General features: G+C 44.7%; 1 protein-coding gene across 5 annotated transcripts in view; it reads left to right on the top strand.

Annotated features, from left to right (window-relative positions):
- The window catches only part of GNB1L (G protein subunit beta 1 like), a 56945-nt gene that overhangs the window by 31494 nt on the left and 3640 nt on the right, over positions 1 to 21811 (top strand). For all 5 annotated transcript variants that reach the window (XM_084648692.1, XM_084648695.1, XM_084648696.1 and 2 more), the window contains 3 exons: positions 1486 to 1648; positions 13752 to 13850; positions 18012 to 18227. In XM_084648692.1, the coding sequence (XP_084504818.1) occupies positions 1486 to 1648; positions 13752 to 13850; positions 18012 to 18227 (478 nt within the window). The remainder of the gene's footprint in view (positions 1 to 1485; positions 1649 to 13751; positions 13851 to 18011; positions 18228 to 21811) is intronic.

The following is a 21811-nucleotide window of genomic DNA, read 5'->3' as shown; positions in this document are numbered from 1 at the left end:
TTCAGTGATAATGTACATTACCAATTGTATATAGTGTGCCTGGTTTTCCTTTTACTGAGAGAATAACCTCTCTTCTTTGCTGCCAAATCTGTCTTTTCAAACCTGTACAGTCACTTAAACATTGGCTGAAGGATTCAAGTCACATTTTACGGCAGGAAGATGACAGCAGCAGCAGAAAAATGGTTTATATGAGTGATGTTCATAAAATCGGGGTGTTATTGTACATGACACTGTTTTGCTTAATGCTTCTGTCAAGTGAGAAAATTGTTAGTAAATTAAAAATACTTGAATTTGTATAATTTAATGTATGGAAGAAAGGCTTGGGGGAGGCTCTTATCCCAGATGATGACTTGATGGCAGATACTGTAACTACTTGGATACTTATAGAATATATTTAATGAATTCATTGTTTCAGGCTTGCATACCCAATATTTGTTGTCAATACCTGCAATTGCTTGTAACTTGACCCTGAAATAAACTAAGTTGTTGCTCTTACTTATTGACTATGTATGTTCCATCTTTAAAAACGATGTGAAGATTTGATTTGTGGGAAACTGAGGTGTTCAGGATATTGATATTGGAATATGGAGCTTCATTTTCAGACTACTCCACATCAGTAGAGACTGATAGTTATTACTATCTGATAGTGGTTCAGTGACCTGTGTTGGATGAGACTGGTCTCAGTCCACTTCCTAGGGTTAAATCCATTATATCTGCGTAAAGTTTTGAATATTCATGGTCTATACCTGTGGAATGCAGAAGGTAGGGGAGGTGGAATGCATCCCCTCTATCCAGGGCCAAGATACTGTGCTGTTTTAGCTTATGAACTGGAATAACAACCACACCTTCTGTGCACCAGAAGCACAATAGGGCAACTGGCTTCACATAACTATGGAACTATTAATTCCCTCCCCTACATTGTGACTTTCTGTGTCTGAGTATGTGAGACCAGCACAAAGCCCCTGTCTGTGGCAACTAGGAGGTGTGACTTCTGTGCATCCTTTCCATCAGCAGATCCACAATTTTGGTTTTGGCCCACCACACCGTGGAAAATTTCAACCTTATGGCTCTAGTTTGTTAACCCTTGTTACTCATCATTTTACTGGTTTGTTTCTCTCCCATTAACTCTCCATGGATATACAATATTCCTAGAATCTTTTGACATAGTTTTTACCTCTTTGCATGTATTATCTTTGTCTAGTTTGCCTTATCTAGTAAATGGTGGGTTTTAGTTTTGTTTTGTTTTGCCCCTGTTTTACATAGTCCGTATAGTCATTACTATTTGCCTAGTGCGTTTGATGACACATGTAAGAAGTTTTTATTTCATTTCTGGGAGAAACTGTGTTATATGGGCTTTTTTTTTATGTTTGTGATTCTGACCTTCATAATTATATTTGAATTATTATAACTTACTTATTGTTATTATTGCAAAAACACTCATTTGTAAATGATCACAAACAGTGTATTTATTTTTTATTGTAAAAGCCAGGGTCGTAACCAAAAGATCTGCCTCTGGGATTTGGCAGAAGGAAGGAACACAGTGACCGATTCTGTTTTGACTGAGAACGTGGGATTCTGCAAATGTTCACTGCTGAGGGTGGCACAGGGACACTGGCTAATGGCCATGCCAGGAAAAGACCTAGATGAGGTAGGAAATCTGTTCCCTTCTGTTGCTTGGAGGGGGGAAACATTTAGCGTGCTTTGTTCCTTAAATTACCTGACATGGATGAAGTTGCCCCTTTTCAGACTAATCTGTAAAAGAAGAGACACAAGGAGCTCTTTGTGGCTACTAATTGGACCTTCCAGGGTTATGGCTGAACCATAAATCATGCTCTAATAACAGAGCTTCTATCCTGGTTTTATCTGACATATAAATATTTGCAGCTGATGATCCTATATATGCGGAGTTTTGAAAATCTGTTAATACAGCTATCTGAGTAAGGGGGAACTAGTGATCGCTGGCTAACTTTAATGTTCAAATAGTTCATCATATTGAGGTACTGTTCTTTCATCTGAAATGTAAAGTAGCATTATAGTGGGACATTTGGATGGCTGAGGGATTGGTAATGCGATAAATAGTGTTTCACCCCTCAGTTAATGGTTTTACTAAGACCAAGTTGGAAATAGTTGAAAGTTATCACTAGCTGATGGATGTTTAGTGAAGTCTGTGTGCCATGATTTGACGGTCTCAATCCAGTTCCTACTGGACACACATCCGTATATCAAACCAATTACCACAACTGCCATTATTTGACAGGTTCTTAGTAGTGTCAGTAGGGAGGCCAAAGTCGGAATGGATGTGGAAGTTGAATCCCTCCTCTATAGAGGTGATCCCTTCAAAACAGGGTTGAGGAGACATTGTGCAGTAGTTTGCACTGCCACTGCCCCGGTGGACTTGTTCTGGACTTTTGTACTCTGTCTGATCTCTAGTGAAAATTAGCCAAAACCTTTTTTAAAAGTAACATTAAGTTGGGTGATATAACTTGTGTGTTGTATAGTGTCTATTTTATCAATGTTATATTGTAGAAATCTTTTTTATTCATTTTCATTTTGTTTGGCATGCAAAAGTCAGATAACCTTTTTGAGGGTGGTAAACAGATAAATATTAAAATACATCCTCATCCAGACATATGACATTAGAATACAAAAAAAAAAATGAAAAACAGGGGAAATGGCATATAACTTCCTATATAGATAATAACAAAACGTGTTGCTAAACATCACAAATAGGCATCAAGGACAATTGATTTTCTGGGTTTCAAGGCACATATATGTGAGGTAAAAATAATAAATGGTGCCCAGATAGCAAGAAAATATGGATTTTTTTTTTATTCTTTTAAAGTCATGCACATACTTTAGTGCTTTGCTGGATTAAGGCCAGAATGCTCAGCACCTTGCAGGAGCAAGCCCTAAGCCTGTGAGCAAGGCTAATGTAAGGTTGTCCCATATTAGTTCAATAAGAACAAAGTACTACAGAGCAAAAACTTCATCTTAAATCTGAAAGGAACATATTCTGCTGCTGGGAATGGGGATGGGGGCATTGGTCCTTATATACATATATTTTCTCTCTCAATGAAGAATGAAAAAAACACCTAATCCAACAAGAGGAAAGTTTTTTACCCCCTTTCTTACAACTCATCTTTGTCTTTTTTGCATTTGTGTGCATGGGCCCTGAAAACTGATGATGATTTGCTATCTCCCAAGGTAAAAAAGTTCCACTCTGTGTATGAACCTTTACATTAGACCTGTTAAATTCACATAAGTTCCTATAATGTATAGTACCTCCAAATAGGCAGGACTATGTGAGACAGAGTGAGAACTTTTGTGGCTTATGATTAAAATGAGACTTAATAAGTGTTTATGCTTGGCTGGTGCCCAAAAAAGAGTAATTTTGTCTAAAAGCAGGTTCAGTCCATAAATAATAAGATCTGAACAGGCATTTATTTGTTCATGATTACATTTAAATCACAAATTATGAGTTACATGCACTTCTCTTGCCAATTTGCCAGAAACATGTTAAAAGCTTTATTAATGTGAAAAAGAAAAAGGGTGTGTTTCCTTGTGGCCGTCTTTAGCCACCCAGGAACAGTATTAACCTCAGGCAAAGGCAAATCTTTCTTCTATTAAGGAAAACCAATATAAACACAGAACTTCAAGTTTTAAGTTACAGTTGTCAAAATATATGAAACAGTATTTATTTCTGAAGCTTCATAGCCATTAATGCAGTCTCCTTCTCTGGAACAGTCAACCCAGCAAAGGCAGATTGTGCCTGATTGTCTTCTCCAGACAGCTCTTTTAGTCTTCTTGCTACCCTTTGTCCTTGGCAAGAAGTTTAATTCTCTTCTGAAGCATGCTATGGTGGGAGTAAAGGAAATCTTAAAAAGATGCAGCAATGCACTTAGCACGATGACATCTCTTTCTCTGAACACTGCAATTTCAGTCTCCTGCTTCCTTTGCTCTATGAGTTAAAGCACTTTCAGATTCAGGGGCAAAAGATAAGTGCAATTCTTTCTGCTATTTCTTTTCCAGCTATTGTTACATCTAACTCATTGGTTACCAGTGGTGGCAACGGAGTCTCCAGAAAAGAGCATTTTTAGTTATAGTCCGACTCCAGTTAACAAAAGCTCCCAGCTGGCCAAAATTGAGTGTGCTCTCTGCAGTTGTCCTGTTCTTGGAGATGGCTCCTCATCACTACAATCTGGAAATAGTCTCCTCTTCCATTGTTGATTGGGCTTAGAAAGCTTCCCTATGTTCTTTTTAGTACATTCTGGCTTCCCCAATACTGGAGAGCAGCTGGCTTTTGGCAAACCAGCTGACAGCCTGTGGAATTGAGGAAGATGTCCTGGCAGGCTTTGAAGTAAAGATATGGAAATCAAAGGAGACCACAGCTGCCTCTGGCTTGATTGATGGCTCCCCAAGGAGAGAGAAACTCTCATATGGCCAGTATCTCAGATGGATTTGCACAACTCACATTGACTAGAGTTGAAGTTGTATGCTTGTATCTGAAAGCAAAATGTGGCCCCAAAATATACCAGAATGACCCAGGCTGGTAACCCTTGGAGATAGCAAACATTTACATTCCTTTTTCATTCAGAAGTAGAGATTCCAGACAAGTGTTTGTTTAAATAAAATTAAATGTAACCTCAGTAATTAAACGTACATTTGTGCTGGGGGGAAATATGAATAATGTTTCTGACAATAAATATTTGTTATGTAGGAATTCGACTATCTCAGTGCAAATTGACATGGACAGTTTTGCCCATTTATTATGCCATGGGACATGCACAGAAATTAAAATTCTAAGAGCTTGATCCTCAGCCCCTAATCCAGCTGTTTTGCATGTAGCACAAAGGGGCTGGAAAGCTGCACTAAACGGACAGTCAAGGATTCTCCCCGCTGTAGGAGAATCCTCAGACAATATAGAGCTGGCTATGTTGGCTTTACACCATCCATTTCCTCTCCTCGCTTTTTCCGTATAAGGGGTGTGGACAGAGGCAAGCTATGAGGAGGGCCAGAGCACATATCCCTTGGCCAGTACAACAAACCCTATGACAGCCACAGCCAGCATAATTTTGAGCAGTCTAAAGGGTTCTGCAGAGTTACTGGGGTTTATTTCAGAGCCTCCTGGACCCAGGATCAGGGGCACTAGAAAGATTACTTTAAAACCACCATCCTCTCCACTGTGCCAGTTATGAGCATAGATCTGCTGAGGATATACCCCTAAGTGTGAAAGCTCTTGGGTTGACTGGAATTATGCAGTAAGATCTAAATAGTTTGAGAATAGATAGATCTAAATAGAACAGTTCTTATAAAGAGTTAATTAATTCTGTGCCATTAAAATCCAATCACTTGCATAGCCTTATTGAGTTAGCTTTCTGTGGTAAATATTATTACTCCTGAGGGCATTCTGCACCAAAAGATTAAAAATTCAGCACACAATATTTTAAAATTCTGCAAGTTTTCTTTGTCAATAAATAAATGCAGAGGCTTCAGCATGGCAGTGGGGAGCACAGGCCACTGGCTGCACAAAGGTGGAAGATCACCCTACACCCCCCTGGGGCATGGACTCAGCGGTGAGGCTGCACCCAACCCTGACACAGCACAAGGCCTGGGCCTGCCCCAGAAACACCCTGCGGCCCTGCCCCTCTGCACCAGGCGCACCAGGTGTGGGGCAGGCAGGCTCAACAAGACAGGATTCAAGTGTGGAGGGGCTCAGTGTGGAGGGATCCAGCTGTGGGGTGAGAGGATTCTGTGTGGGACAATCCGGGTGCAGGCAGCTCAGTGTGGAGGTCTAGGTGTGGGGGGATCTGGATGCACAGAGGCTCACTGGGGGGCGGTTTTAGGTGGAAGGGCAATGGGACTCTGCAGGGTCTTCTAGGTGAAGGTGGTGGGGCTCAGTGGAGGGGTCCGGATATGAGGGTCTCAGCAGCTGAGTGTGGGTGCTGCGGGAGTGGGGCTTGGTCAGGTGGGGGTCTGGGTGCAGCTAGTTGGTGGTCAGTGATGTGGGGGCTCAGGGTGGTGCAGAGGGTGGGGCATCAGGGTGGGGGTTTTAGTGCAGGGAGCTCAGTGGGGGGTGGTCTGCGGGCAGGGGTGGGGGTTCGGAGGCAGGGGGCTGGGTGCAGGGGGGCTCCAGATGCAGGGGTGAGGTTCAGTGCATGGGGTTGAGGTATGGAGGGCTTGGGGGCGTTCTGGATGTACCAGGTGAGGCTTGGCAGGGGTGTCTGGGTAAGGGAGGTCCAGGTGCATGGGGGTTGTGCAGATGGGGGAGCAGCTCCCCGTACAGTGACCCCTCCCCCCACAGCTGAGGCACGATGCGGGCAGGAAGCAGGGGAAGATGCTGAGCTTTCTGCAGCTGGGGGAGGTTTCTGGGGTCAGTCTGACACAACCCCAGCCACTCCTTGCAGGGGAAAAGGAAGTCCCATCCTCTCCTGCCTCCAGCACAGCCCAGCCGGGACTAGCAGCTAATCCCAGCTCAGGGTAGGAGCCACTGGCTGGGGTGTCCCCAGTCCTATGGTGATTTACCGTTCTGCTGGCTGCTCTGAGTGCCTGAAACGATGTAGCTGCGCTGCTAGGCAGTGCTGTGTGACTGCTTTTGCAGCTTCCCTTTGCTTTCCTGTCAGAAAGTCATTTTTCTGTGGGGAAGCAAAAAAAATCTGCAAGGGGCATGAATTCTGCGCACGTGCACTGGTGCAGAATTCCCCCAGGAGTATAAATATTATGGCACAAGCATTTAACATAAATGTCCCCAAAGGTAACAAGAAATTGGAGTCTTGCTTTTAATGTTCTATGCGTTTCTTGGGTGATTGTATTTTTATTAATTTAGTTTTATCCAGAAAAGTGATTTGGCTGCTTTCAACTTTTGTGATATCACAGAAGGAGAACAGTACTTCTGTCGATTATCAAATATACTGAAATAGGGTTGTTAATTTTCTTCTGCTTAAATTCACAGCTGTTTAAGGCTTTGCTGTGTGTGTTTATAAACTTAAAAATATTGATTGTAAAACAGATTGAAAAGAGTGCTTGGATAAGGCTTTCTTGAAATAGCCCTTTAAATGCAGATTTAAACCTTTTTTTAATAATTAAAGTTGTATTCAAATTTTAAATCCTCTGTGTTATTTACCCAAACAATACAAATAACAATAGTGTGTTAGAATCAAATAGCCCCAAATCCTGTCTCCAGACTGAGCAGCTGTGTTGAAAGAAGAAATCCTCCTCTTGTCCCAAGACTCAGAGCAGCAGTATCCTCTGCCACTGTTGTCTTCCCTTCCAGCCTCAGGGCTTCAGTCGCCTCCAGAGGATGAAGAAGGAGTGCGATATCTGTCTGAAAGCATGCCTAAGGGAGTTGGCACTCTCTCCAGCACTGGAGCAATGGTCCAACTCCGCACCGAGCACGGCAGCCTCCATGTACGATGCTCCGCCAGCACCATCCACGAGCCAGCACCTGTCCTCCTCCATGGCGCCAGTCAAGAAGCTGAAGAAGACTGAGGGGAAGATCTCCTACCTCCCGTAAGGGAAAGGAGAGGGCTGGGGGCGAGCCACAACCTGTGTCGAACACCTCAATATCCCCCTCAGGAAGTTGGGCCCCAGCTCAAGTCGAGCAGTGCAACCCATCCCTCACTTCACCTGTGACTCCAGGTAGCAGTGCAGGCCCCAGCCAGCTTCAGGTGCCGTCAACGTCCGAAGCCCTTCAAGCAGCTCAGGAGATCCTGATGCTCCCAGTGCCACCCACACCGGCTCCAGCAATACCCCACTCTCGGAGAAAACCTGCGCTTGAACCTCTCCATGTGCCCCAGCCTCAGTGGCACCGTTCCCCATCAGGAGAGGTGTCCTGCCATCACTCGCCCACCCGAAACCGTCATGCCTCAGGACTAGAGAGGCAAGCTCAGTGGAGCTCTCTTCGGTCACCGCACTGGGGACACCAATCGAGGGACTCGAGGTGTACCTCTCCGGTAGATTGGCGCAGACCCTCTGAGGCATGAGTAACCCAGCAAGAACGTCCAGGCCGGCCCTGACTCTCTCCAAGGGCCTGGTACTGATCACAGGACCAACTGAGGATTAGAGATCACAGATCGCTGGGCCATCATTGCCTGTCTCCTAGCAGTAGGTCGCCCTATTTGGGAAGATCCTCCTGACAACCGGCCCATATTAGCTCCCAGTCCTGTTGGACGTCCCGGTACCGATCGAGTAGCGTGACGTGTGGAATGCCATGTCTCAGACGCAGATCCGCTGAGCGCCACCGGTCCCGAGATCCCGACCAAGACACCCGTATCGCTCGGACAGGTCAGCTTTGGGATGCAGAGACCAGCACCAGTTGGACAAGAGCCACCGCTCCACTCGATCCTGGTCGCCCAGTACTGACTGCTCCGTTTATACCTCTGGCATGGAGCAAGGCTCCCTGACTGCGGGACAAGCCCAGGTACCTGAGGTGCCGCCTACATCATCAGCACCAAAACCTGTCCCATGGTACCTGTGGAACCCTTAGGGGTTCACCCAGGCCTCCCGGTTGGTGTCGGGAGCCTCAGAGAGGCCAGCGGCCTCAGTATCCCATCCCCCTCTGGTGCTCGAGGCTTCAGTGGGTAAGACCCCACAGGTCCAGGAGGACCCAGGGGAGCAATCTGCTGGACCATCAATGGAAGTAGAGGTACCTGCGGCACCGGCATTAGCCTCGTCATCGCGAGACGAGGCTATCACAGGGCCCCCTCACCCAGTTCCTCAAGATAACACCAAAGTGCATGAGGAACTTTTGAAAAGGGTCACGTCCAATCTGGGGCTTCTGGCAGGGGAACTGGAAGAGCCCTCTGACTTCTTGTTTGATCTCTCTGCTCCTGCCAGGGTGGCTCTACCCCTTCATGAAGGGGTTTCCAAAATCACTAATACCCTGTGGCAGACCCCCCTCTTCCCTGGCCCCGTCTCTAAAAGGCCAAACACAAGTACTTTGTGCCAACCAAGGGGCACTTATATTCCCACCCTGCCCCCAATTCCCTCGTGGTAGAAGCTGTTAACCACAAGGAGAGGCAGGGACAACCCGGGACCACCCCTAAAAATAAAGATTTGAGGAGGCTGGATCTCTTTGAGCGTAAGATTTATTCATCTTCCACCCTTCGGCTGAGGGTGGCAAACCACCAAGCCCTCCTTGGCTGATATGACATTAATATTTGGCAAGCCATGGTCAAGTTCAAAGGGTCACTCCCTGAGGCTTCCAAGAAGGAGTTCCGAGCAATCCCCAATGAGGGCACGACTGTGGCCAGGGCGGCCCTCCAGGCAGCATGGCTTCCACTGTCTCCATGCGATGAGCCTCCTGGCTGCTCCTCTCTGGGTTGTTCTCTGAGACTCAGCAGTCAATGGAGGATCTGCCCTTTGACAGCCGGGCCCTTTTTGAGGAGCAAATGGACAGCAAGTTTCCTGGCCTCAAGGACTCCCACACCACTCTAAAGCCCTGGGTCTCTACGTCCCAGCCCCAGCGTGTAAGAGGTTCAAATTGCAATAGCCTCAAGGCCAGGGGAGCCAGCCTCGGCAGGACCAGCCCCACAAATGTGCCAAGTGCTACAAGTGCAATCCGGGCCACCCACCTCCATCCTCTGCCCCATCGGGCTCGACCTGTGCCAACCAAAGGGCTAAACAGTCATTTAGAGGGTGCGTCCAAGAGCGACCTACCAGACTATTCCTCGGATCCATCTGTCCCAGTGTTTGCCAACCACCTTTCCCCTTTCCTCCCTGCTTGGACCGCTATAACCTTGGACCAATGGGTCCTCAGCATGGTGGAGCAGGGTTGTACCCTACTGTTTGTTTCTACCCCCCTTCCCACCCACCTTTCCCATCCCTCTTCAGGGACCCCTCTCATGAGAGTCTCCTCATGCAGGAGGTAAAGGGGTTGCTACAGGTGGGTGTGGTGGAGGAAGTTCCTCTGAGTACAGGAAGAAGGGGTTTTATTCCCAGTACTTTTTAATCCCAAAGGTCAAGGGCAGTCTATGGCCCATCCTGGACCTGCGAGACCTCAACAAGTACCTAAAGTTAAAGTTCTGCACGTTTCCCTGGCTTCTATTATCCCCTCCCTGGATCCGGGAGGCGGGTATTCCACCCTTGACTTGGAGGACACATACTTCCACATAGCGATCTTTCAAGGGCACAGACTCTTCCTCCAGTTTACAACGGGGCCCCACCACTACCAGTTTGCAGTCCTCCCGTTAGGCCTGGCAACAGCACCGAGAGTGTTTACCAAGTACATGTCAGTGGTAGCAGCTTACCTCGTGCACCGACGTATCCAGATCTACCTGTACCTCAACGACTGGCTCATCAAGGGCAGCTCCAAGTCTCAAGTCCGAAGGGATGTTGTGGTGCTTCAAGCCAAGTGCCGCTCTCTGGGCCAACTGGTGAACAACAAAAAGTCGACCTTCGTGCCGGTGCAGAGGATAGAATTCATCGGTGCGGTCCTCGACTCTACCTGCGCCAGAGCGTTCCTGCCACTAGAAAGGTTCCACGCATTGACGAACCTCACCACGGAAGTCTCCGCATTCCCTTTGACCTCAGCCAGGGTCTGTCTGCGCCTGCTGGGTCACATGGCAGCGTGCACTTAGGTGGTCCATCATGCCAGGCTCCGAATGCGGCCCCTGCAACAATGGCTGGGAACGGTCTATTCCCAGTCCTGGGACCCCCTGGAAAAGATCATTATGATTCCCCAGGCTCGCTGCAACGGTGGACCGACCGCAGGACAGTCCTGGAGAGGGTTGTGTTCGACAACGCCCCTCACTCCATCGAGTTGGTGTTGTACACTTCTGACCTCGGCTGTAGGGCACATCTCGGCAACCTACAGACACAGGGGATGTGGTCCCTGGAGGAGGCGCGGTTACAAATAAACGTCAAAGAGCTCCGAGCAGTCTGGCTGGCATGCGGAGTCTTCCTGCCCCACCTATCAGGCATGAGTCCTGACTGACAACACAGCCTCGATGTTCTACATCAACAGGCAAGGGGGAGCGCGCTCGTCGGTCTCTGTCAGGAGGTGCTCTGTCTATGGGACTTCTGTATCAGCCACAAAATCCACCTGGTGTCAGGAATACGCTGACAGACCAGCTCATCAGGGACTTCTCCTCTCACCATGAGTGGTCGCTCTATCCAGAGGTAGCCTGCATGATCTTCCAAAGGTGGGGAACTCCCTGTGGACCTGTTCACTACTAAACAACAGGAAATGCCACCGGTTCTGCTCTCGGCAAGGTCTGTGCAAGGGCTCCCTCTCCAATGCCTTCCTCCTGTCGTGGTCAGGGAACGTGATGTATGCATTGCCGCCAATTCCACTCATTGGCAGCGTCCTGGCAAAGATCAAGCAAGACAAAGCGCAGGGTGTCACGGTTGACCCAGCATGGCCTCGGCAATACTGGTTTGGCATGCTCATGATCTTGTCAGCAGCCCACCCTGGCCCCTGCCCAACTGCCAGAACCTGCTGTCACAGGACCACGGTTGGCTCCCACACCTCAACCTCCACCTCTCGGCCTGGATGTTGTATGGCTGAACCCGGAGGAACGGACCTCTTTGGAAGGAGTCCAGCAGGTCTTCCTAGAGAATAGGAAGCCCTCAACCAGACTGACTTATGTGGCCAAGTGGACAAGGCTTTCCTGCTGGGCATCCGAGTGTGGCATCTCTCCCTCGCATTCTTCCATACAGGCTGTCCTGGACTACCTGCTCCATTTGAGGAACAGGGCCTGGCACACTCTTCTATTAGAGTGCATCTCGTGGCCATCTCCATTTTTCACATGTCAATCCAAGGACAGATGGTGTTTTCCCATGACATGATGGTCAGATTCTTGAAGGGGCTCAAGAGACTCTTCCTGCAGGTGCGGGCTCCTGTCCCACAGTGGGATCTTAACTTGGTCCTCTCTAGGCTCACTGTCCCGCCCTTTGAGCCACTGGGTTCCTGCTGTTTTTCCCACCTGTCATGGAAGGTTGTGTTCCTGGTGGTGGTGGTGATGTCGGCGAGATGGGTCTCTGAAATTAAAGTCTTGACCTCAGAACTGCTGTATACCATCTTCTACAAAGACAAGATTCAGCTGCAGCCCGACCCAGCCTTCCTACCAAAGATGGTATCCACCTTCCATATGAACCAGGACATCTTCCTCCTGGTGTTCTGTCCCAAACCACACAAGACCAGTGAAGAGAGGCGTCTTCACATGCTGAACATCCAAAGGGCCCTGGATTTTTATTTAGAATGTACCAAGCCTTTCCATAAATCATCTCAGCTCTTCATCGCTACAGCAGATAGGATGAAGGGCCTTCCGGTGTCCTCGCAGAGGATTTCTATTTGGATCACCTCATGCATAAGGACCTGTTGAGACCTGGCAGGGGTTCCGCTGCCACTGATTGTCAGAGTTCACTCAACGAGAACATAGGCGCCTTTGGCTTCTTTCCTGGCGCACACCCCTATCCAGGACATCTGTAGAGCCGCAACGTGGTCCTCTGTCCACACGTTCACGGCGCATTATGCCATCACTCAGCAGGCCAGAGATGACATTGGGTTCGGCAGAGTAGTGTTCTAATTGACACGTCCATGAACTCCTACCCACCTCCAGGGGTACTGCTTTGGAGTCACATAATATGAAATGGACATGAGCAAGCACTCGAAGAAAAGACAGTTACCTTTTCTTTAACTGGTGTTCTTTGAGATGTGTTGCTCATGTCCATTCCATGCAGGCGCCACTCCAGAGGGTGCCAGAGCTGGTCCCCCTATGAATATGCTAAGGGAAAAACTTCCAGCACAGGTGCGTGTGATGAGCACACACACCTAATATGGAATGGACGTAAGCAACAGATCTCGAAGTACACCACTTACAGAAAAGGTAACTGGCTTTTCCTATTGCCCCAACATGCATCCCAGGCCATATTGCACAGCTAGACTCCCCAAATTTTACAGCACTGCCTTTCCCACAGCACTGCAGCGGAACTGCACTAGTTCCATTGCAGATAGCGTCTTCTGTACCCATGCAGGAAGGGCTAAGATTTGCCCCATAATGACCTTGCCACACTAGGAAAAGTCAGACCCCTAATTCACTACCATCATTGCGAGCAATGGTGGATGCTGTTGTGTAGACAAAGGACAAATATTTAACGCAGTGGTGTTCGACCCTATTCAAAATAGGGTCAAGCTATACGGTCATAAAAGTTCCTGTGTCCTGTCAGTGCTACGGCTTGCACCGGTGGAGAATTATGGATCTGAATTTTGCCAGTGTAGACTCAGCCAGAGGAAAAAACTATGTGAAATCAGTATGATGATGTACCCCGATACATGACCGTCATGTAGCCATAATGTAAGGGATGAGGATGAGATAATACAAGCATCCACTAGTGAATGTAACAGACACGTTTAACAACAGAAATATAGGAAGAGGAAACAAGGGGAGAAAAGGGAAGATTTTTAAAAATAAAATCAGCCTGCATTAACATCCAGTTGTATTGGAGATGATTGCAAAATAGGGAGGAAATAGCAGAAAGTGGAAGAGGAAGTTCTGTTATATCCCAACAACTTTGTTTCATTCTCTTATAAAACAATGTGTCTGTCTAGATAATGATTCTACAGCTATCAGGCTTCCAAAAGCAACTTAGGTCCTGCTTAGATTTAAGACTCCTTCCCAAATTCCCCCTAGAGAGTGTATTTTAAAAAAATCAAAGAGCTTACACCCAGCCTTAATCACTTTATAAGGGTCATGTTTGTACAGCAAAATTGTGACCTGGAGCCTGACCAAATAAACTTGCTTCCCTAATGTCAGGTTCAGGTTTTGGAGCTGCCATCCAAGACGTCAGTCTGTACCTTGAAGCCAGAGGCGGATGCCAAACCAGGCATGGCCATGTGTCTGAAGCTATGGCAGGTAAGGTAACCAGGCCTGCCAATTCTGAAATGTTTTCCCTGTGCTTCATTTTATATGGAGCACATAAATCATTCTTCACTCAGGTTTTGATTTATTGTCAAACAATCAAGTAATAAAGGGAGCGGGGAGGGGGAGGCAGATACTTGTGAACATCCCTAGTGAAACTTTCTGAGTTAGCCAAGCCTTAATGGAAGGTACGTGACTTGCAAATGCTTACTGGAGGCTTTGCAACCTTAGAATAGAAGCAAGATTTTTGCCTCAATCAAGAAGAAAATGAGCGTAGTAGATGCCAGGCTTTTGATATGGTCTCTCATTATAAAAAAGGGTGATGAGAAGTGATTTGGGTGTTTAAAAAATAGGTTGCACGTATCCAGTAAGAAAATAGGTTATTGAACATTTTTTATTCTAGACATGGCATATGGACAAAGTGTTTATGCCTTGTATTTACGTTGGATGAAAAATAGAAATAAAACAATTATTTTTAAAAGTCTTTGTAATTATAAGGTAGGTATCGTACCCCAGCTGAGGAAAAGAAAGTTTAAGTGATTTGCCCCAAGTCTCACAATGTAGTGGCGGCTGCAGTGGGAATAGAAATCCGGATTCACAGTTCCCTACTCTAACCACTTAGACCACATTCCCTCCCAGTGTTTGTTAGTGCTACATCACTGGAAATTATTTACAAATTATCAAATGCTTGCAACCAGATCCTACCATTGCTCCACACTCAAAATTCCCATTGACTTGCATGGAAGAAGACGCCTTATGAAGCAGATGTGGGAATGGGGCTTTAGTGAGCTAGGGCCCCATCCTGCTTCCCTTGAAATCAAAAAGGAGTTTTGCTACGGACTTCAGCCAAATGAATATGGGCCCGTAGATCTAACCCTAAGGATTCATGTACAATCAGAAATAAATTAAAATGGTACTACTGCATTTTTATTAAGCCAAGTAACATTTAAAAGGTCTAATAAATGCTCAGCTCAGCGTTTGAGAGAGTGTAGGTTTAATTCATTAATGTTTGTAGAACTATTGGAAGTCCTGGGATGTAAGGTACTCTAATTCTTATCATTATTATTTTTTATAGTGAAAATACTTCTCCTTCAGTTTCGCGCTTTCATTAGAAGCGTCCTGATGGGTTATCTCATTGTGAACCTCTACAGTAAAACCATAGACTAAATGAACACCATTCCATGTGTCCTATCCTCCTGCATGCTAGTTTAAAAATGTTCTGTGAATCAGTGAAATAATACTCCTACTGGGAACAGCTTTACTTAGACACTGAGCTGTAGAGTGGGAGGAAATTGAGGCTTAGGTTAGACTTGTGGTTTAAGAGACATTGGCTTCTCCCTAAGCAATTAAAGAGCAGGCATCAGCATATTTTGCCATGTCAAGGGCAGAATAAAAATTAAGATATCATTTTACTAAATCTCTATTTATAATTATTGATCCATGATTGAGACCAGTATTTTTTCCCTCACAAAGGAGCATATTCATAAACGCAAATGATACACAGTGATTGTCTGTTGCGCTTCACACCTTCCAGACATTACTAATTGGGTGTGGTAGGATTTGCAAGAGTGAGGATGTCCTCCCTTAAATTTGTTTTTTGCACTCCTTGGGAAAGGCACCATCTTGTATAATGGGACAAACAAAAAAAACTGAACAAGAATAATACATGTAGAAACTGGAAATGCAGAGTTATTGCTTTATATAAACTATAGCAATTATTCCTGCCGAGTTGACAGCGGATCACCTTTTCTTCCTTCCTTGACAATTATCCAAATGCAAAAACAACAAAATGTTCTGCTTAAGAGGAAAAATATAACTTACTTATTAAAAAAAAAGTTTCCCCTAAAACCAGAAGATGAAAGCTGAAGATTTTTTCTTTAATGAGGCCCATTACTGAAGCAAATAGGTTATTGTGATTTATTGCTTTGTAAGTAAGGGATCAAACCTAGAAATCCAGCTGATTTCAATAACTATATAATAACTTTGCACATATACAAGCATGTGTACTTGTTCAAATATGAAACTTCATGTAATTTGTATTACCCTGTACAAACATTCTCCTCTTCATGCAAAACTTTATTTATTTTTAAATGAGACCAGTTTTGGCTATAGTCAGTTCATAGTGGTTATTTTCACTCAGAAAACCAAAAAGTTGGAGCCAAATTTTCCTCAAATGCTCAGCACCCAGCAGTTCCTAGTATTCTCAGTGGGAACTGCAGGGTGATGAGCACCTGTAAATATTTGCCCATTAAATTATGAAAAAGACAAAAGGACCTGACAAGCTGGCCCATAGATATCTTGCTTTATTGACTAGCGAAAGTTATCTACATCTTGGAGATAATTGCTCTTGAAGAGTCATGTGCTGGTGGTCATTCATTGTATGAGCTGCTCATAGAGGACAGTTCCAACCAGAGAACGAGCCAAGCCTGGCCTTTGCAGAAGAAAGAGGACTCTGTCATTTAAAGGATGTGGCATCCACAGGATCCCAGCCTTCATTTGGAACCAAGGTCAGCTAAGGAGATCACACACACATGCCTGGGTACTGCCCCTTCATAAGATAGGTGCAGGGGATTTTGCTTTGTTTTCTTGTTTTTACAGGCCACTTTCAGTCCAGTTCTGTGGTTTTGCCAGCCCTGATATTTACTTCAGGATTCCTTCCCACACTGAGCGCTTACTTAAATTGAAAGAACATATATCTTGGGGCTATGAAGAAAGGATCAGGGCTCTAACTGCTAGCATTCATGAAAGGCCACTTTCTTTCCCTTCGCTTATCAAGGAGAGCTCTTATTAGCAGGACCACCCATTATTTGTTAGTTTAGCTACTCCTAAAATGAATGGTTTAATAACTAGTGTGAGAGTAGTCTGGAAAATTAAGAGAGACGGTGAAGATTTGGCCAGTACAGATTTGTGTCCTGCTAGTGAGTCTCTGGTGATTCGAGAGAGCGCCCATATAGTGACACAGAACAGTAGGTGATAATTCATTCTCTGGAAACTTCTTAGAATTTTATTTTAAAATCAAACACCAAACACAGTAGGCACATAGGATCAACAGAGAGGTGTTTGAAAATAATAAAATAAGCTAGCATAGGCATTACTGGGACAAGACATCCCTATACATGCTGGTGTTAAACTTGGGCCTATTCTGGTAGCTTTTCTCCTATTAAAGACATAGTTGGCATTTACACACGCTTGTTTTTCAGTTGCTTTTCATTAGGGATTTGCATCCTAGCTCACATGACCAGTTACTGATTACAGGGTCATTAGCCTTTTGGCTAGTGCAATGATGAATATTTTCCTTAAGTGTGACATGTAATCCAGTAACGTTCCCTTCTTTGAGTTATTTCAGAGGCTTAAATAAATTAGGTGTCTGCCCAGGGTGCCATGCCCTTTGGCTTGTGACATCATTAATCAAAATATCTCTCAATTGGTTACAGTGGGATTCAGACCTCTGTTAACTCTTTGGTAACTAACAAAGAGGTTTTCAAATAGAGGTTTAGCTGTTGGGTCTTAACAGTGCAATGCATTTGGAGAAATTATCTGTATGCAGGACTCATGGGTGTTTTCACCTTGGCAAAATGGAAGTGGAATCTAATTAGTGGGGTAAATGGACAAAAGTAATCCAAGAGATTATGTGAGATTGGAAAGTGGTATAAAAACCCACTTCTGTGAGGAAAATGGAGCATGCATCTTGGTAAAATATTGAAAATGTAAGTTTGGTATTGTATCTTAAATTCTTAAATAACTTTCTGCGAACAAAATGAATTTGGTTCTCATAGCCTGGTTATAACTTGGTTACTATGTGTAAATATTTACTGAAGAGCCCCACTCAAGCTTATGCCATGAACTATCTCACTATGAGATTCTGACATTTTGAGGGTCATGATGTTTGAATCAAGTGGTAAAGAGGAAAATTATTTAGATTTTCAGGGAGGGAAGTAATTATGTGCTACAATGATGGACACTTCAGACATGATTTAACAGTAATTGTTCTGAATTAACATGTACGGAGCACCAGAGGTTACCTTTAGTGGCAGCCTTCTGGAGCTCTCTGCTCTAATGCTGTTCACTTCAACATGAGATTTTTTTCATTACTTTTCTGAGTGCTTGGGCTAAAGCCTGTCTGGGGATATAAAACTTTTTGTTGTTTCTGAACAGCCTGACTTTGGTTCATGTCCTTTTCTTCTGGCTGGCTACGAAGATGGATCAGTGATTCTGTGGAATTTATCAGGGGGGAAAATATTAAGCCGACTTGCTTGCCACCAGGAGCCAGTGATGAGCCTTGACTTTGACTCTGAAAAGACAAAGGGGGTCTCGGGCTCATCTGAGGAGGTGCTTACCGTCTGGAGCCTCGATGAACAGCAGAACTTAAAGGTCAGAATCATCAGCCCCTCTGTGTCATTTGTCCCGCTTTGCACTAACAGTTTGATAGACTAAAAAAATATTTAGTCATGAAGAGGAGTTGTTGCAGATCTCTAACTAATTAATCACAGACTGGTTAGAATGCAGGAGAAGGCTGTCCATGCTGTTAGGCTATCGTTGAAGAAAGGTAGGGATTTTTTTTTAAACCTTTCATGTTTCTGGTTTTACCAAAGCTGTGTTTAAGCAACCGACACATAGGTCTCCCATTCTGCAAGTCGCTATTTTTATACATTTCTTTATCATTACATTATTGTCCAATACTCAGAGCACTTAATAAATGAAATTATTGTAAATCAAAAATTGTTTTCATAAGGATTTTGCTTGGGTGCCTAGAGTTTTCCCTTTACCTTAGGAAAGAGAAACATTTTAAGACAGTTATAAATAAAAGATTAAGGCTAGAATAAGTGATTTACTTGCCCAACTAATATTGGAAATCAATGGGATTTAAGCACTTTTGAAAATTCCATCCTAAATTGAAAAAAAGTTACTAATGTCAGTTTAGATACTAGAACACTCCGCTTGCGTAGGTTGGCTCCTTTACTAAGATATGGCCTAAGAAACCAGTTGAGCCTAATGATGGTGAATGGCATTGACCATGGCTTAATCTGGACATCATGAGTAAAAGTTGTTTCAGTGCCAAGGGATTGAGTGGTGGAAATTCTAGGATCTGGTATTCTAGTACAGAAGTAGCCAGATGATTGTGGATAAAATTTATGAAAGTGTAAATGGGCCCACAAGGCGTTCTACATTGCCTGAGTATCTCTTTACAACATATGAGTGGAAGGGTCATAGAGAGGGGCCTTTGCAACTCCTGTGTGAAGCAGAGGGGTGCTCTGCACTAATTCCAAATAGACCTGTCTGCAGGGATCCTTTGGTGTAGGGGCCACTGGATCTACATTTATACTGCCTCCAGGAGGAGGAGCAGCTGCTGTTCAAGATCCTGCGTTTCCTGCAGCCAGGGCCGGCTCCAAGCACCAGCGTTCCAAGTGGGGGCTTGGGGCGGCAGTGTTTCCACGGCGGCGGCAATTCAGCAGCAGCCCCTCAGTCCCGCCGGCCGCGCCAGGAGTTTGGTGGCAGTCCCTCTGTTCCACCGGCCGCAGAAACACTACCCGCGTCTTCTCCCTTTTGCTGTCCGCGGCGGCAGGTTTTTTTGACTGCTTGGGGCTGCAAAAACTGTAGAGCTGGCCCTGCCTGCAGCTTTGTGTGCTCACACTGTAGAGGGAGAAGTGAATTTCATCCTCGGAGGAGTAATTTGTTTTTATTCAATATAGCTATCTTACACTGCATTTTCCTATTGACATTAGTCTGTGATAAATCAAGTAGGAAAGAAAGGGATGTTTCCATCACAGTATCCTCTCAGTTATGTGTTATGAATTAACCTTAATGGGAGACTACAGGTGTGATTTGAGGGGTGAATAAACTCTGAAGTTGTTCACCTGATGGTATTTCAGGTTTGGGGTTTTTTTAATGGGTTGTAGCTCCAAACTTATATTCCCAATAGATACACAGTTGGTTATTGCAGCTTTAACTGACAGTAGTTTTCCTTGGATGAAGTGCTATTTAAGTGCAAAGTATTAAGCCATAAATAACATTTTTCACTTCATGCATAGTGTGAATCCACTAATAAAATAAATAAAATGTGTCTCCCACACGACTGCTAGAAATAGTCAAGGACACAGATTAAGTTTTTTTCCACTGTTGCATTAATAACACGAACCAGATGGGGATTTTTCCTGACATTCCAGGTACCTGAGGTAATGGTAGTATTTGGAAAGCCACTCAGTGGCACGCTATTTTTACTCTAAAAAGTTTTAATAACTAAACTTGGTGCATAGCTATCTGCCTTTGGAGAAATGATGATGCAATGATGGCACTGCTCTGCTGTTTTATGTGGCAGTGTTCCAGTGTGTCAGTGAAAAGACGATGAAGCTAACTAACTACGAGGCTTATCCCGAGGAGGGAAGCTGGCATATTGTCTGGTACCAGTAAGTTGCTGAAGTCATCAGTATTAGTGAATGGCTGGGCTGGTTATGAGGCTTCTGATTTGGAGGAGATAGTATAATTAAGGGATAATGTTTGTGGCAGAGGAATACAGAAGGCAATAAACAGCTCTTGCGGGTGATTAATCAGCAAAGCAGAGCTGTGGCATTCAATAATTGCAAAAGCTCTTTACTGCTCATAAAGTCCACCTTGTTCTAGTTATATAATGAAAAGGAAGATTCAACAAACCACAATGTAAATCATCAGAAAATTTGTTTTTCTTGTGTCTTTAGGCTTTAAAAGCTCAATGTTCCTGCTGCCTTCTTGGCTAGATGGCTAGAACAAGGGCACGGCTTGAGGGAATACGTGTTTACAGGTGGATTATTTAAAAAAAAAAAAAGTCTCTCCTGAGTGAAAAGGGAGTGGCAGGTCAAAGACTCTGGCCATAGTTAGGATATGTGACTAGCCTTGGCCATGATTGGCTGAAAGCATAGAATCCAGATCTCCTTTGGTTCGATTCTTTCCTTTCTGGATCATGAAATGGTTTTCTACTTTGGAAATTTTTCTGATGTGTTTTTTGGTTATATTCATTATCCATGAGCTTTTAAGGCGGCTCACTCAAATCCCCTGACCACAGCGTCAGGTTACTAATTCCCTGAGTGTTTGTCCAGGAGTTTTATCCTGGCTCTCCTCTTGTTCTGGTGGGTCTCTAGCAGATACTGTTACTTCCTTACCATTCCTTAACCAAAGAACATTACCATTACAGTCTTCATTGTCAGCTTGTAACTTGCTGTTGACATGTAATTCCAATTATCTTCTCTGGACAGATCTCGTCCATCTCTATTGACAGTACTACTGCAGTTCTCAGAAGTAGGCTTTGGTTAGGCCCAGGTTCACAACCTCTGTTACTTAAGCCAGGTCTCCAACACAGACTGCTGCTGGTATAGCTGTGTTGGTCAGGCGTGTGAGAAGGTGTGATCCCTGACTGACATAGAAGTGGCAGCGAAAGCCTCTTGTGTAGACACGGTTATACCAGCAAAATGATACTTTTCCTGGCAGTGTTTATTTCTCTCAGGGAGCTGAAATAAGCAATACCAGTGGAAATGCAGCTTTGCAAGTATAAAGTGCAGCCATGCTAGAAGTGCTTTGCTGGTATAGTATAAAAGAGGTTCTAGTGTAGATCTGGCCTTAAGCCTTGTCTGTACTAGAAAGGGTTTGAAGCTATAGCTATAACGGTATAGATATACTGACAAAGGATCACTCTGGAAAGACGCTTATACCAGCAAAAGAGCTTATGTCAATTCCCTGAACTAAAAAACTATGCTAGCAAAAAGAAAAGGAGGACTTGTGGCACCTTAGAGACTAACCAATTTATTTGAGCATAAGCTTTCGTGAGCTACAGCTCACTTCATCGGATGCTGTAGCTCACGAAAGCTTATGCTCAAATAAATTGGTTAGTCTCTAAGGTGCCACAAGTCCTCCTTTTCTTTTTGCAAATACAGACTAACACAGCTGCTACTCTGAAGCCTGTCATTATGCTAGCAAAAGGTCTTTTT

This window comes from Lepidochelys olivacea, assembly GCF_965140295.1.
Source record: "Lepidochelys olivacea isolate rLepOli2 genome assembly, chromosome: 15".
Lineage (NCBI taxonomy): Eukaryota > Metazoa > Chordata > Testudines > Cheloniidae > Lepidochelys > Lepidochelys olivacea.
This window is presented reverse-complemented; position numbering and strand designations above follow the sequence as displayed.